Source organism: Tinamus guttatus, unplaced genomic scaffold, assembly GCF_059628265.1.
Source record: "Tinamus guttatus ecotype Peru unplaced genomic scaffold, ASM5962826v1 Tinamus_guttatus_pri_ptg000509l, whole genome shotgun sequence".
Taxonomy (NCBI): Eukaryota; Metazoa; Chordata; class Aves; order Tinamiformes; family Tinamidae; genus Tinamus; species Tinamus guttatus.
The window spans coordinates 460,985-478,694 of NW_028289043.1; the positions used below are offsets into that span (position 1 = coordinate 460,985).

At 37.9% G+C, this 17,710-nt stretch overlaps 1 protein-coding gene across 1 annotated transcript in view; it reads right to left on the reverse strand.

Annotated features, from left to right (window-relative positions):
- Positions 1-17,710, reverse strand: part of LOC104577100 (phosphatidylcholine translocator ABCB4) — a 40,915-nt gene that overhangs the window by 9,056 nt on the left and 14,149 nt on the right. The window contains exons 9-21 of the mRNA XM_088533560.1: positions 16,343-16,514; positions 15,490-15,603; positions 14,340-14,450; positions 12,232-12,357; positions 11,855-12,058; positions 11,284-11,454; positions 8,725-8,886; positions 7,386-7,553; positions 6,384-6,530; positions 4,278-4,382; positions 2,666-2,743; positions 1,774-1,857; positions 781-984 (exon numbers count right to left, since the gene is read on the reverse strand). Coding sequence (XP_088389686.1) covers positions 781-984; positions 1,774-1,857; positions 2,666-2,743; positions 4,278-4,382; positions 6,384-6,530; positions 7,386-7,553; positions 8,725-8,886; positions 11,284-11,454; positions 11,855-12,058; positions 12,232-12,357; positions 14,340-14,450; positions 15,490-15,603; positions 16,343-16,514 — 1,846 coding nt within the window. The remainder of the gene's footprint in view (positions 1-780; positions 985-1,773; positions 1,858-2,665; positions 2,744-4,277; positions 4,383-6,383; positions 6,531-7,385; positions 7,554-8,724; positions 8,887-11,283; positions 11,455-11,854; positions 12,059-12,231; positions 12,358-14,339; positions 14,451-15,489; positions 15,604-16,342; positions 16,515-17,710) is intronic.

Sequence of the window (17,710 nt, forward strand, 5' to 3'; positions counted from 1 at the left end):
AAAGCACAGGGAGACAGAAATGCCTCTGAGAAACTTTCCTAATACAAGCCATGGGAAGAGAAGTTGTGCCTGAGATTTGCTGTGCCTGGAATCCTTAGGTAAAAACATCTTCCCTGCATGACTGTTGATCGACATGTGTCAAAAGAGAGTCCTCATAAAGTGCAGTCTGCTCTAAGACAGCGGCCTTGAGCGATGAGGAAACAGCCCCCACACTCAGTGTCCTTTGAAACAGGTTCCCAGACTCTTGCTTCACTTCGCATCAGAGAGGAAGGAATGAAAATAAACACAAGGGATTGCAGGTACAATGCATGGCCACCTATACTGCCCGGCGGGATCCCCAGGCATCCATGTTGCTGCTCCTCTATATCTTGAGCCTTCTCTACTGAGTCTGCAGACAACAGGGAGAGGAGAGAATGAGAAGTATATGACAGGTAGAAGACAGAGGGCTCTTGAAAACAGGAAACAAGCCTAGGCAAAAATAAAGGAAAGGATAAAAGGCAAAGTGTTGGGTAAGAAGAAGGAACACACAGGCTTGGAACTGGCATGAGCATCCATGACTTTTAAAAATGCTTAGTACACTCTGGATGCTAGTACGTAAATTAATAATACATGCTTCCAATTTTCAGCTTCATATCTAATATGTCACCATTTGATCAGAACAATACAAAAACGAAGAGTTCGATTTCTTTTAGAAGTTCTTGATTTCTTGACCCACTGCCAGTGTCCCTATTAAGCTGCAATAAGTAGAAATCAAAATAGATAAAATGTCACTGAACCCACCTTTCCAGCAATTTCCAGTTCCCTCTTATCTTTTTTTGCATGTCCAGCAAGCATCTTCATTTGGATCATTCCAGTTACTGCAATAATTGGCCCAACAGCTAAAAGCAGGAGAGTCAGCTGCCAGCCATAGATCAAAGACAAAACTATTCCAGTTCCAAGGTTAGCTACATTTTGGGCAACTAATGCCAATCTTGAACCCGTAGCCTGGAAAAAAAATTATAAATGGTAAATTTTTAGTAGAGTGAAAATATGAAAACTAGATAGAAATTACTTGCCACCAGAGAAGAGGAATTTATTCTCCAGAGGATTTATGAAAATTCTCAATTTAGTAAATGTATCATTCAGAATTGAAAGCTTAATTCTATCTTTGAAAAAACCGTTCTACTGTACAGATCATTCTCTCAAGTATGTGCCCTGCTGTTTCCATCTGTTCACTCAGACATAAAGCACTTTGCTCCTGAAAATATGGGATTTTAGAAATCTCATATTTTTATACTCAGAACTGTGTTTTCAAATGTGCCAGATCTCTTGAAATATGAACTTATCAAATTTGGAGTCTGAGATGACCATTTTTTCTCTCTGACTACTTTACATTTAGCACATGAATGGACGCAGTGATGCAATGAGAATAATCCTCATTTTGAGGCATATGTTTAAGTATTTTGTTGAGCTGGAATATTTAGCACAGAAACGCAAGGCTATCTAGTCATCTAAGCAGGCTGGCTTTACCAAGTCAGGTTCCCTGAATGACTCATTTATACTAGTACAGTACTGAACCCTAGTAAGCTAGCGTAGACTAAAAGCTGTACTACAACATATATGTTTTACGTCCTATTATCATACTAAACTTTTGTGTGGTATCAAGCACATCCATCACTTTTTAATCCATAACAATAGTTTCCAGTGGACAGCATTTGCAGGGTGTCTACCTATCAAATCCAGTCTACATCCTATCTAAAACATATATGCAAATTGCCAATGCGTGTTACTTACTCCTTTCACTTGTGAGGCATCATTAGCAAGTCTTGTAACTAATGCTCCAGTGCTATTTTTAGGATCATCAAACCAGCTGATTTCCTACAACATGGAATATAGTTATGATGATCTTAAAAACTGTAGTTTGCATAATCACTTTGAGTTACAAGTAAATTACAAAAGAAGTGATTTACTTCTTTAGAAGTAACCATAATTCAAAAGAGTTATAGATGCAATAAAAATATGGGAACACAAAATTCAAACCAAATTGTGTTAAACATCCATATGACCTTTTTGCATTAACACAAACACCATCACATTATTAAATATATTAAATGTAACTTTAGAAGATACTTTTACTTATCAGCTTAGTTTATTTTTACTAATTGCTTGGATTTTTTGTTGTTTCTGTTGAGGGGGGAGGGGGGCATTTATGTAATACATTAAGAAAAAAATATAGAAAAATGAACAGTTTTGTTGTGGTGGTAGAGTCCATACAGCCAGAGGGCTGCTTTGGCATTTCACAGGATGGGGCATATACCACCTGCATTGGTGCTAATAATAGGCAAAACATTCCCAGGTCCTACAGGCTAGTGTCTGGTACTTGAACACATTTTACTTGGGAATAAAATTTAATATAAATCCAAGGAAAGTTTGGATTTATGCTGCAGAATAATTATGAGAAACTGAATATTAACATCTCCTTAAAGCACTTGGTAAGTTAAAAAAATACTCATTAGGAAAAGCAACTGGTAAGAGTGCTAAGAGAGTAAAAAACATCTGAGTCTACAAGTGCTAGGTGTAGAAGTGCTAACCTAGGAAGTGCAAGTTCTGCTAAGATAATTTATGGTATCTATACATACAAACATTTCTAAGGTTCTAGAAAGCTAAATATGTGTAACACCTTTACCTGCCTAAGAATTGCTCTAAATGCCATGGAGCGAAGCCTCATTGTAAGAATTTCTCCAGCTTTATCAAATGTGAAACCCTGTTTGAGGAAAAAAAATCCACACAATTTAATTGGTTTACTATAGGTTTTGTCTTTATCTGATAAACAGTTATGTCACTACATGTATATATTAAAAATATATAAGCAAATTAAGCAAAATGAGTTTACACAGAGTAAAAAATATTTTAGCTGTAACTGAGCCATTGCTTTTTAAGAAGAAAGAACATACCATGTTTCACCAACAGACTTCAAGACTCACCAAATACTCCTTTATTTGAAGGATTTTTTTATCATACCTGATCTCAAACTCCAAGTTGTCACTTCACAGTACACAGGTCAGGCCCTGTATTTGCTTCGGGCACTGCACAACTACCAGAGATTTCCCTCTCTTTAAGAGCTTACAGTCAAAACCCTGTAGCACTACTAGTTATTTACTAGGGGAAGCCTTACTGACTACAACGCAGCTTTATGTGTACTGGAAATTTTCTGGTGTCTCCTCACCCTTGGGCCACGGCCATGCAAAATCAGACTACACAAGAATGGGAGAGGGAAGAAATACGTACAGGAGTATTCCAGGCAGACACAGCTATGCTATCAAAACGTTTCTTTTCCAAGAGCATCATAAGAAGTGTGAAGCTGGTTCTGCCTAAAAAGGGAGCAAGGGCTGCAGGGCATTTCAGAAAAGGCACCGCATCGTGTTAATGACATCAGGGAAGAAGATAGAAGGTGGTGCTGAAGGGTGAGCAAGGCTGATACAAGTAGCTGTGCAATGACTAAACAGATTTGCACATGCAAACAAGATACACATCAATTCACATATAAAATGAATTGATGTATGTATGAACAAGGCCGTTTCCCCACAATATACACAGTTCCATGCACTGGCAAACATGCCTGCTTGCACAAACCCTTGAATGTAACTGTGAATTTAGAGTCTGTTCTAGATAATATGCACCAAAGTATTTGAGGTAGTATAAAGTGAAGGAGGAATACCATAGCGAAAAGAGCTCATTCGGAATGGCACTTAACCTTCACAATATGGAACTGTGACTAATTTTAACTTAAGCATATGAGGTAGTCTTGTCCAGGTATTTTTTGGTATTTAGAAACTCAAGGGACTGAGTGCAGCTCTTGTAGCTGCATGTGGGATAGTTTCAGTGTAGCTGGGTCAGATGCTGGCAGCACTATCACATGGAGCTCAGAGTAGGTGGGGAAGCAACAATTTATTCAAGATAGAAGAGCCACTAAAGCCTGTGCTATCAAGGTTACTATAGTATCATCATTATTATCATTATGATAATTATCATTATCATTATAATATTATTAGTACTGAGTCTACTTTTCTTTTGGCTTTTCTTCCATAGCCTGTGATCTAAGGTAGACTTGAAAGCCAAACTTTCCTTTGCTGGGGGGCTAGGACCACAGTGCATGCCTGAAACCTCTTACTACACTTTGAACCCACCTTTTTCCTTCTGTATTGCTTTCCTTCTGTAGTGCTAAGGCACTGAGAAGTTAACACAGTTGACATAGAACATCTCAAAATCCATAAATAATTACAGTAACAAAAACTTACCTGAAGAAAAAAAGTGAAAAAAGAAATAATTCCAAAACCTAAAAACAGCAGTGAATACATGTTATTTGTCCTCCTGATAGCAATTTCTCCTTCTTCGACAAACATCTATAAGAGAAAATTCTGAAAGTCAATTTTATTAACTCACATTGCAGTAATTTCCCCTGTTATCTTTCACAGACATGGTATGTGCATTACATGTATTTAAAGTGATAACAAGTGCATTTTTTTGCTGGGTCATTTTTTTTTTCTTTGAAGTTTACAGAGCTCATTTTACAGGTTTCTATGACTGAAGACTTCATTTGTATTCTGGGAAGATAAAATCACAGAATCACAGAACGGTTGAGGTTGGAAGGGACCTCTAGGGATCATCTAGTCCAATCCCCTGCTCCAGCAGGGACACCTAGAGCACGGGGCACAGGGCGTTATCCAGGTGGGTTTGGAAGATCTCCCGAGAAGGAGACTCCACAGCCTCTCTGGGCAGCCTGTTCCAGGGCTCTGTCACCTTCACAGTAAAGAAGTTCTTCCTCACGTGGAGATGGAACTTCCTGCGTTTCAATTCACACCCGTCACCCCTCGTCCTGTCACCAGCCAACACCAAGAAGAGCCTGGCCCCATGCTCCCTACAATCACCCCTCAGATACTTGAACATGTTGATCAAGTCTCCTCTCAGCTTTCTCTTCTCCAGACTAAACAGGCCCAACTCGCTTAGTCTTTCCTCATAAGACAGATGCTCCAGTCCCTTAATCATCTTCGTGGCTCTACGCTGCACCCTCTCTGGAAGCTCAATGCCCTTCTCGTACTGTGGAGCCCAGAACTGCACAGAATACTCCAGATGCGGCCTCACCAGGGCTGAGTAGAGGGGCAGGATCACCTCCCTCCACCTGCTGGCAACGCTCCTCCTGATGCAGGCCAGGATCCTGTTGGCCTTCTTGGCCACGAGGGCACACTGCTGACTCATGGTTAAATTGTTGTCAACCAGGACTCCCAAATCCCTCTCTGCGGAGCTGCTTTCCAGCAGGTCAACCCCTAATCTGTACTGGTGTCTGGGGTTGTTCCTCCTCAGGTTCAGGACCCTGCACTTGTTCTTGTTGAACCTCATGAGGTTCCTCTCTGCCCAACTTTCCATCCTGTCTAGGTCTCTCTGAATGGCATGTAAACAAATGAACGTACATCAGTGAATTATTATTGGAATTTACACCTGCACAAGACTGAGGCACCTCTTAAGTAAGTTTTAAAAATTCTTTTTCCAATATGTATCTTCTGCCCTTCAAGAGATTATTTTCCATATTGGACCAGATTGGGAACAGCCATCTAAAGACTGCAACTGCACAGAATATTTCTCACCCCTCAAGGATATTTGTTGTTGGTGTTTGCATTAAAAGCTGAAGTATATGTAACACTGCCACAATGCTCTTTTCCCAAGCAGTTTCTTAGTAGGCAGCATCTCACATACAAGTAGAAGAATAATTTAAGATAGGTCATTTCAGTATCTTTTATTTTATAGACTATAGCTAGCCTGCCTGTGAAAAATCTTCCAGTAAGTGCAGCTACTGTAACTTTTTCCTTTTCTCCTCTTTTTTTTTTTTCTTGCTATGTAGTGAACCTGAGAAAAACATAAGAAAACAAGGCTCAGTGACTTTTGCTTTGCCTTGATGCACATCATTTCTCTCAGAAAGGTTACGGTGGAGCACAGGAGGGGAAGACATCACAAGGAGCATCTTCTACACCTGTGCTGCTCATCCTGATGGTGCCAGTTACAGAGGGGATGGAGGTGAGCTGGCTTAGAGGAACTCAGAGCAGAACCTCTCCTCAGTTCAGGGGTCAATAAGCTGGTTTGCTTGAAAACAGAGATGTGCCTTTTGTATCACTCCTCTGTGCACCTTCAAGTAGAAATTCTGCAATTCCATTGCAAGGATCTTCAGCTATTCCTCACCTTTGCAATGCACGACACTGTTCAGCATGCAGTGGTTTTTTTTGTGTGTGTAGTTAAAAGCAGATATTGAAAAAACATACCAGTTTATTATAAACTAACTCAAGGTAAGTGGGAAACTGTGACAAAGATTAAAGCCTGTATTGAAGGTTTTCACTTCTTTGTTTTATACTTACCCCTATAACGTCTGATATTATGACTGAAAATATAGGTTGTAAGGCCCCATTGATAATTGCACATAAAGTTCCAAGAACAAAGTAAGGCCATTCAGTTTTATTCAACTCCATGATTTTAAGAAAGGAAGCTGGAAGCACATCATCATCCTAGAATAAAAGGATTCCATCATGATAAATATGACTATATTTATTCACTGAAAAAATAGAGGACATATGTAATCTGTATATTTTCTTCCTTTCTCCCTTCTTCCATGTGGGAAAACCCCAAACCATCAGACCTTTAAAAATCCCGTCCATTATTTTCAGAAATATTGTGACTATTGCCTAGTACCTAATATTAATATCATAAAAAAAGAGAAAGAAAAGAATCAATGAATGTTAGATAACCTCTCATTTCTTCCACCAATAACATTTTGAGCCTTTCTTAAAAAGGATTAGTTACAAATCCCAGTTATCATTTGCCGGGGTTGTGGAGGAAGTTGGAAATTTGTATTAAATGCTGAATGAATTGCTCTTCAGTCATTGCTGAATATGACCTCTAGCATATTTAGAATTTCAATCAGATTAATAATTGCAGCATAATTTTCAGTGATTTATTTGCCAAAAGAAATGCATTTCAGATGAAAAGGAAAAGTTTCTAGAAAAAATAGTAATTATTCTCTATTCAGAGTGTGTTATTTTAGCTATATAGCGGTAACCAGATTTGGCTTTGCTCTAAAATTGAATGATTTATTTAGCCTACTTAGACTATTTCCATAATCCACTAATTTTGTTTCATAATATTACTCAATTAAACTTTTTCAAATATCACAGCAAAATTCATTTTAGCTTCAGGAAGAAAAAACGTTTTGAAAGACCTTTTTTGTGTCATCTTGTCATTTTATGACATTTAACCAGACCTACAGACTATCCTTGCATTTTTTATTATTAAGTTACTCTAAGGAGGATCATCTTTCTTTTTTATCCTATTAGCTATGCAGATAAAAATACAGAGACACTCACAAGCTGGACAGTTTCTACATCAAGTTCATCATTCTGTATTCGGAACCTCTTCATGCTTTTCCGAGTCGACTGTCTTTTCTGTCTAGCCAGTACTGATCCTTTCAGTGCCATTTCTGAGATTCCTAGTGTATTTTCTTCTTCCTCTAACTGCTTGTCAATTCCTGATGTCTGAAATGAAAAAACAACATGATGCTAAAAATCATTTAAAGCCATATCATCCTGTACTTTAAAATGAATTTAAATTCTAACTAAAAACCCAAACAAAAATATGTTAAGTAAATGGAAGATGGATAAGAACTGAACAATTTTGCAAAGCAATAATCAAGCATTAAATTTTCCTGCAGTCCTCTCTATACTCGGTACAAAATTTGCCAAAAAACCTCACACTTAGAAGAAAAGTTGTAGTTATAAAGGTTTTATTTGTTTGTTTGTTTGTTTGTTTGTTTTTCATGTTAAATTGTTCTGACTACATACAGGAGAATCGGCTTGAGTAAACCCAGGAGAAATCCCCTTAAAATGCAAAAATGATATGAAAGGTAATGGTATGAAATATGAAAGAAAACAGGGCAACATGACAGTCAACATGAGGACAGGGAGACTTGAGGAACAGAAGCAAGACTTCTAGCTGCTTCAAAGATAAGGCCTGGGAGACACTATATGAGGGGTTCAGGAGACAGCTGGAGAGAAAATGAAAATATTGAAAATAGGCCATGCCTAAGTGACAAAGCTTCAGGAGCCTGACTCACTGACAATTTGGTGGGTTAAAATAAATACTTGCGTAAAAGAGTCTGCATTTTCACAATGCGGGTGGTGAGGCAGTGGAGCAAGCTGCTCAGAGAGGGTGTGGAGTCCATCCATGGAAATATTCCAAACCTGATGGGACACAGTCCTGAGCAACATGCCCTGACCGCAGAGCCATCCCTGCACTGAGTGGGTTGCTGACCTAGATGAACTCCAGAGATCCCTTCCAACTTGACTTATTTTATGATTCTGTGATTTGGTAAAGGAAACTGAGAATTAATCAGCTACAGAATTTCATTTTTATTAGTTTTCATTTTTATCTTCTGTACTTTGGTTTTAATTCCATATTTTAATTTAAACTTTTCTTTTTTATGCTCAGATTTCCCTCTTTTCCACATCTTTAAATTAAACTTACACATTTTACTTTTGCTTCTTTTTTGTTGTTATGAAGATTAGTAATCTTCATAGAAAGTTTTTTTTCTCTAGGGTTTCTCTACTGAGAAACACTGTGAAGCTAGAGACACATTTGAAAAAAATCCAGGCAAGCCCATAACACACAATATGAAGAAAGAAAATATGAAAAAAGTTCATTAGCTACCTGCATATTAACCAGTTTGTAATAAACTCCTTTCTGTTCTATTAATTCATTATGTGTTCCTTGCTCCGTGATGACACCATTTTCGAATGCAGCTATAAGATCCGCATTTCGAACTGTTGACAAACGATGAGCAATAACAAGTGTGGTGCGTCCTTTCCTGACCTGGAAGTAGCACAAAAGCAGCTCCACATTAGCATATTCAGGTACTTACAGCATTTCCCCTCTACAAGTAATTTTTCCCCTGAACAAAATATTTCAATCGAACCATTTTATTGGAAATGATGTTCCAGTAAACATCAAAATGGCCAGTAGAGAAATTAATTACCCAGTATTTTTCATTCTGAGAAAGAAAAAGCAAAAACAGAATTTGCATCAAATACTGCAAAACATTTTTGATTTAGAAAAATGAAGATAATCTGGTTTTGCATGTCAGACTATTACTTTCTTAAAATAGGTATCAAAAGTTTTTTTTCCAAAAGTGCCTGTTCAGTGTGTTACAGGTTTATGTATCCAATTTTACTGAGACAAAAAATGTCTGTCATTAAGTGTCAGTGATAGTTCTACATAAGAATGTCTCACAAATCTTAAAAATTAATAATTTACACTGTAAATTTACTTACTCTAAATTACTCAGTGACTTAGCTGAAAATAAATTTATCTAAAATTGTACTTAAAATCATACTTCACTTACCATGTCATTATTATATCTTTTTAATTACTCACCAATAATAAAAGAAATCCCATATCTATTCTGACATGACAAAGTTTTTATAGGCACATCTTGACATTATGCTTTTAAATAAATTGGTTTTAGTATATAGTGATCCAACAAGTTAATCCAAGCTGTATACAATTCATTTTCAAATCTTCACTTAATACTTTGAACTGGTAGATTGACTGTTTAGTATGTGTTCTATGATGAGAATGAAAAGTGTTGTGTGTGAAATATTCCTGAGAGAATTGCCAGCTAAAGTGAACATCTTAATTATTTTTTCATGTTTTTAAGAACTTGAAAGTACACTGATTCAAATTATTCCATAAGAAAAAAATCCATAGTTTATTGGTAGTCTAAAAGCCTCACTATGTCTGAGCCTCCTCCACAAGAAATTGAGAATTTTGATGAAGCCAGTAGAGAAAAGTGTTCTCTAGATCTGATGTAAACTTTCTGTACAGCTGGGTACTCATCATTGCAAGGGGAAAAACAAGAAGGCAAGAGCAGGACAAAGGAATATCGGGGCGCTATGGCCGTGTTTCATCTTGCTTAACATCAGCAGCCCCAGAGCTCGTCTAGTCTGAGCAAGCCCAGCTGGCACGCTCTGCCAGACACGCTCACAGGGAGATCATCTCACCATACCACATGTTTTAAAGATATGTGGGAGAGGTGAGAGGCTAGGTAACTTGTTTAAACTGGATGTGTACATTTCGTACTGCAGCAGTAAAGTTGGGATCCCATCGAATGCCTCTCTCAGCAGTTCTCTGGCCTCCTGTGCTCGGGAATTCACCTTACAGGCAAAGGGTTTGAAGAGAGATGTGTGAACATGCCTACTCAGCTAGTTTCACAAGGTACGGGGAATTCTCAGGAATTAGGACTACTGCACAGAGAGCCTAACTATCACTGAAATTAATGAGAGTTAACTGCCCAAGAAAGAATTAGGGATTAAACAATCTTTGAAGCAACGAATGTGGCTGCTGTGCTCTGATTCTCTCAGACACAGCCCCACACAGTGGTTAAAGCAAGGTGCATGTCCTGAGGCAGAAAATCACATAGAAGCAAAATGCTTTTTAAAGATATTGTCCGTAGATAAACTCTGTCATCACTACTAAAAACATTTATGCAATGCTGGTAATTCATATTCACCCAGAGGATCATGCAGACACATAAAGACAGAGACAAATAGGAGGAGATTTAAAAAAAAAAGACAAGGAATATGATTCACCCTGCGGAATAGGCAGGGCTGTTTTATAAACACTTCATGCACTCGCTAAACACAGCCAACAAGAAATACAGGATAGAATATTGTTTCAGTTGTCTAGGTGTCTAGCTACGTCTAGACTGCAGCCAAAATGTAGCAGTAGATACATCTGCAAAATCAGCCAAGTTGATTTTGAATTACTTTGCCTGGTATTAGAAAGAACTTGGCCCATAACGAGATGCAAGGCTGCTTCGGAATACTCATATCTTAGCCAGTGTTGTGCTGCCCAATACTGCAAAGGCTAAAGATTGTTTTGGAAAGTTTGGGGCAATTCTGTCCTACTTGTTGTAACATTAACTGAATTCCACAGGCGCTTACAAGACACTTCACCACAGGGCAGTCTGCCTAACCTGATATAGAGCTGGTGAACTTCAGTACAGGAATTTCATGCTTATTCTTAGGCATTCTTCTCTTCATAGACATTTAGAGTACCTTGTCTTTGTATCAACAGAGAACATTTACCAAACACAGATTTACCTTAGACCTTTTAGGGGTCTCTAGTTCTTGCAGCTCTTTAAATGAACATTAGGAAAAAAAGGGAACCAAAGGCTCCTGCTCACTTTCTTCATTCCAGAGCAACACTGACCTTGTCCAGCGCTGCCTGCACAATGGATTCACTTTCAGTATCCAAAGCTGAGGTGGCCTCATCAAGCAGGAGGATTTTAGGGCTGCGAACCAGAGCACGGGCAATCGCTATTCTCTGCTTCTGGCCTCCGCTCAGCTGGGCCCCTCTCTCTCCAACCAGGGTTTCAAACTTCTGCAAGGGACAACACGCATTTTCAGGACACTCCGCAGCACAATACGTTCACCAATTAAAGGCAGCACAAAGAAAGGCCACATCTGCATTAGTAGCACCAGCAGAACTTTTGCCTCATTCTAAAACGCTAAACACTCGTTTGAATGTGCCTTCCTCATTCCTTGCGGTCCCCAAATTCTAGTATTTCTCGGTCTTCAGATATGGTCACCCAACCATGGCTTAAAGAGTTGACACCAACTTTATTCTCACAATAGTGAGGAGAAAGCTCTTTGTGGTCACAGCCCCAAGAAGAGCTTCCTCTATCTGTCTGCTGTGTTAGGGAGAGCCCTGCTAAGGAACTCTGAGGCATGAGCAGCCTTATTCAGAGAAACCTCTTCACCAAGACGGCCGGCTTGCTTACATTGGGCAGCTTCATGATGAAGTCGTAGGCATTTGCTTCCTTGGTAGCTTTTTCAATCTCTTCCATGGTGACGTTCTCACGGCCATAACGAATGTTTTCTGCAATAGTAGTAGCAAACAGCACGGGCTCCTGATTCACCACGCCAATAATCTCCCGCAGATATCGGACGTTGAGGGTCCTAATATCCTGCCCATCGATCGTAACCTAAACAAAGGGATGCAGACGACAAGCATTTGCTCACACCATCTCGGCCTAGGCCATTTTACAGGAGACTTTCTTGTTTCGTTTGAACAAGGGCAAAGAGACCAGAGCTAGGCTTCAAACGAGCCTGCTGCGTATGTTTGAACATAGCAGTCATGTCTCTTGAGCTCTCTTACCGTGCCTTCGTTGGGGTCATAAAATCTCTGGATGAGCTGAACAGTTGTACTTTTCCCACAGCCACTGCCGCCAACCAGGGCTACTGTCTGGCCACAGTTAACCTTGAGATTCAAGCCCTTCAGTACCTCAAGAAATATGTTAGAAAAATCATGATGTATAAAAATATGAGCTTAATTGTAGGAAAACTCCAATGAGTTACACCAGAAGGGGTCTAATAGCAATACATCACACAATACATTTCACAGTTACCCATATTGTGAACTTGTTGATATGACAAAATAACATAATATTAAAACCATATTCTTAATTTTATAATTTCTGTACAGTATTTCTGTACATCCACCATTTTCTAGAATGGATCATAGAAAGTACAGTAAAATTATTGTTCATATTTACATTAATATTAGTTTAATAGCAATTCTCTATACAACAGTGTTCAAATTAGTTAAAAAAGTGTTATGTGAAGAATTGTGAAGGCAAAGAGTAAAGCAAGCAGTCTTTTGTATCAGTAGACTTCTGTATTCAGAAGTCTTTTATATTCAGAGACTTCTGAAATGCTGCCATTTTTATCAAGAATACTTTGAGTTGTGAGACCACAGTTCAGGTGATGTGAAAATGAGCGGGTATGAACTAGAACAATCTAATTTAACCTAGTTTAAGCCCTTGAATCACCTTATAACTCAATTGAAGAACTTTGTCAACCATGTTTTTATTTGGAAATATATTTATTACACACAGAGTTATATATTTATATGGAAAATAGCACTAGATATAAAATAAATTATTAAATCCATAACCTGAAGATGTGGGTGGAAAGATCTGGCTGACTTCAGTCAGCTTTGGGTCAAACCCTGAAGTCTGGGTATGAAGTGGGAATACTGTCTTCTGACAGTATTTTTTTACATATAAGCATGCAAGATTAGAAGGGATGAAAGTTAGAATGGAATTATCTGAGGGGATCGGGTAGATTTTTCCTTCATCGCACTACAGTCTAATATTAGAGAAGAAGCCACAAGGTGGTAGCTCAAAGTCTGCTAAAATACAGCTGTGACAATACCATGCCTGGCAAAGACATTGCACACAAGCATCCACTTGGGGTCTTATGCAGGTTTTGCAGCCCTTGCTGGGGAAGTGTCCCTGCAGTTACCAGGTGGGATAAATTGCCAACCATCTAAACTGACTAGACCATTATCATATCTATCTGTAAAAGGTGTAAGGAATGCAGAATGAGGTCTTCTGCTATGTACAACCCTCTTAGACGTTACTGTTGCTGATGGGTAAAGGTGAAACAGGCTTGTGCAGTGATGTTCTCATTAACACTGTATGTTTCCTTGTGTGCTCTGGTTTGCTCATCATTCTCATTTCAAATTTGCTGTGAAGCATCCTTCACCCTTTCTCATGAGGATGAAGTGCTAAAGAGGTGACTACGCTAGTCGATAGAGAAGTGGAAGAACAAAACCCTTTTCTAATAGTAGATAATCTGAAGCAGATTTTAGAAACCTTATGCAGATGAGAAAAATAAGTCTTCATGTTGGTTCTAATGACTGTTGATATAATTATCAGCTGAGTTCCCTTGGTATCTTGAGAATCAGGCAAGATGGAATATTTTCTTAGTCTCCCTCTGGCTAAGTTGGCTAAGAAAGCCCTGCTCTTCTGTCTTCATACTCTACCTAAACAAAATATAAGTTAGTGAACTACTAAGTTATAAGTTAGTGAACTACCTTCACTGGAAAAGAAGATATTTTTTCATTATAGTCTTAATAAATACACTCTCAGAAATCATTCTGACGTCTTTCATCCCCACTTAGTTGCATCAAGACACACTTTTGTGAGAGTTCTGGAACAATTATTAGAATTAGGTTTTTTAATTATATTTTTGATTTATAAAGGCCTACAAACGTTTAGATTCTCATGAAAATTTTGTACAGCTGTATTTTATTTAAAAAGATGCTCTTGACTAAGTTATCTAACCAGTTCTGGATAAAGTTGTTGGTTCTATTTAAAAACAAAAGTTTCCATTAGCTTTAGATTTTTATCATAGCAACTGTTCTCTTTCTCTAAAACAAGTTATTTTAAATGGAATCTGTATCACGTCCATGTATAATACCTTAATATCTGGCCTAGCTGGATAATTGAAGTAAACATTGCAGAACTCCAAATTCCCTTTGACATGGTCCGGTTTATAGCCAGCATCTGAAGAACTGTCAATTTGAGGTTCCTATGCAGAATAACATGCAAAAGAGGAAAATAAGTTTAGATTCCAACTGACACTTTATCTTGATATAGGGCTATGAAATCTTGTGCAAAATCTAATTGAAAAGCAGCTTGGATGGAGACACTCGTTTCAGCAATGTATGAAACTTCCAACCCAGATTACCAGCAAATCTGGTCTCAGAGGTGCATAACCAAGGCCAGCACTCAAGGCAAAGAGAATCCTTGTTGGTGTAAATTAGGCAATAGTGGAAATAATCTAAAATATAACTGACAAGAAGGAGGAACCTACATATTAGCATGCCAGCTAACAGTCTTTTGTGTTCATGATTACACTGTGGCTTTCAATATACTGCCAGAAATTGCAACTGTGGCAGTTACCACATAGGGAGTTAGATTTTAATGGATTTCCATTCCCACCCAGAACACTCTAGAATCAGAAGTAGGTTGGCACAAAAAGTCAAAGACATAATTTTCATTTAAAAATAAAAGAAGGTTAGTTTTAAAATTGTATTGTAGTCACTATGATGCTATAGCACCAAGCTTCAGTCCCTACTAGGACCCAAGCATCTGCCAGCATCCTGGTGAGCAAGGGTTATAGCCCAAATGATCCTCCTCAGTCATGGTGGTGTCATTTCTGGCAGCTCATATAGTTACATGAGTTGGTATGAATCTATTTACAACAGCTGCACGTATACCCCCAAGCTGCAAAGCAGATGTGAACTCAGAGGTAAAGATACCAGTAGACACCTCCGCATTGCTTCATTACTGTTATGCAGAAACACAGCCCTAAGTGTGTGTTTAGTTATATTACATGTGTGTGTGTTTCTGTGTGTAAATAATGACAGACAAAATTTGCAGCTGCTTCATTTATGGGTTTATCACAGCATTGAGACATTTGTCCAATATTCAAAACTGTGTTAGACAGAATTTGTCAATGTTATTGCATTGTACAGAGAAGTGCTTGGGGCTTGCTAAGTTCATACTCAGAATGTAAAGTCAGATGTTCAGCATCTTCAGATGACATTCATGGCCAAGATACTCACATTGTCTATGATACTAAAGATCGCATAGGCAGCTCCCCTTGCATTAGCAAATGCCTCCATACTTGGAGCAGTTTGTCCAACACTAAAAGCTCCAACTAATAGAGAAAAAAAGACCTAAGGGAAAAAAAATGACAAACATAATACACATCTAGGAATTCTTAACTCTAGTTAGACAGTTTCAGTTATCTGAGAATATTAGTTATCATTGCTTTAAGCAGTTTCATGCATGCTATACAATGGGAGGAAGCAATAAGAAAACAAATGGCAGTCATTTACACAAAAGATAAACACAGATAGGAAAAAAAAGAATCTTTAAGATCAGTCTAAAGTTTTCTTCTTTCAAGATGCAGTATTGGCTTATTAGCAGGCATGCTTTGTTTAGGATCAAAAATTAAACCACATTTATACTGCAGGCCTTCCATGAATAGATACAGTGAGTGAATGGTGCTTAACATACTCAATAATGTGTTACAAAGAGCATGCTACCTGACACCTTTTTCTGCTGAATGCAATGATCTTGCTTGGATCAGGGTTCCTAGAAGCTTTATCTGTTCTTTATTGAAGATCCAATGTAACTGAGTACAGAATTAATAACTTTTAATTATTGCTGTTCCAAGCTGAAATTTAACCAATGATTTCAAGGTGAACAGTTTTTATGCTGCCAGCCAACTTATGGAAATATCCATGACAAGCAAAGCTATGCTTTATTTCAGTTATCAGGAGTGAAAAACGCAGTTTGGAAAGTTGACTTCAACCTGACTCACAATTCAAGTCACATATTCCAGTAAGGTTACACAGGATCAGTTCACTATTTTTTTGTTAATGTTGTTAACAAAAACTGGTGAATACTTACTGTAAAGACTCTTCCCAGTGTATATTCATCAGATAGCATCAAAGTGGTTCCATACCAGAAGGCCAATGCATATGATGCATATATCAAAAAGAAAGAGATACCCATAGAAATATTGGCTGAAATAGCTTTTTTTATTCCAATGCGTTTGGCATCTTCTAAATTGCTTTGATATCTGAAAGAAGCAGACATAAAGGAAATTGCTATTCTTTCTTTCATTGTACATAAGACATAAATTCTCAGATAAATAAAATAGCATAGCAATCAATAATCAAATCCTGAGATAATCTTGCTGAGAATAGAGGAAAATGTATTGACCATCCTTTATATTAGAACAAATTTTGCTGATCTGTTTTGTCTGGTACGAGTCCTAGATGAGTGAATTCAATGGTGGCAAACTGTTAAACAACTGTAAACTTGTGTTTTTCAGCAGAACCTCACAGGTGGCAGCAAATATTAATGACAAATGCTATGAAGAAAGGTAAGCTCAGCCATTGGAAAGGATTGACTGCAAGAGGTCTCTTCCTAAAGGGCAGATTCCATTTAAGTAACTTATATGAGACACTTAGGATTGAGGATAGACTTTCTGGAGTAAGAAAGTGGAAAAGCTGATCTCAGCTCTAAAATGCAATCTTCCTGTACAGCAATATCAAAGCTGCAGAAGGATCAATAACAGGAGAAAACAAATATTCATATATTCATATTCTGTTTGACCAGAAATAAAGGTAATGAGGATGGGGTAACCATTGCATAAATGTCTCAGTATAATGTAAAGGAAAAAAGAAATATGACAAGATCAATATATGTTAAAAGCTCTTTAGAGAACAAATGTAAAATAGTGTATTAGGAAGGTGCTAGGTATCTGATATTCTAGACTGAATTTGAAAATGGAAAAGGGAGTAAGTATGTCAGACCCAAGAATCAAATGCTAACAATGGCTGCATGCCCTGTGTGCTCTGAGAAGTTTTTTTCTTGAAACGCTAAAAAAAGAGAGTTTTTTTTACAGTGTGTTCAGTTAAACTAATTAAGGGTGAACACATGAGGTGAACACATGAGAGTAACAAAGGTTTTCTATGTCAAGAACCTGACATTTAGAAAATAGGCTTGAGATTTAAATCACACCAGAGATATTGTAGTCACAGACCTAAGTAGTTCTGCCTCAGTTTTCAGTAAAATAAAAATCTGTGCATGGTGACAAAGGAAGGACAACAAATGTGAATTTGAGTGTTCTAATTACCACGTCTGACCTGAAAGAGAAGCTGAAAGAAAGAAATGTGCCTTTCTGGGTGATCAGGAACTCCTCATCCTAGAGTTCTGAATAAACCAGCAAATGTAACCATCATTTAATAGAAATAACTTCTAGTTATTATT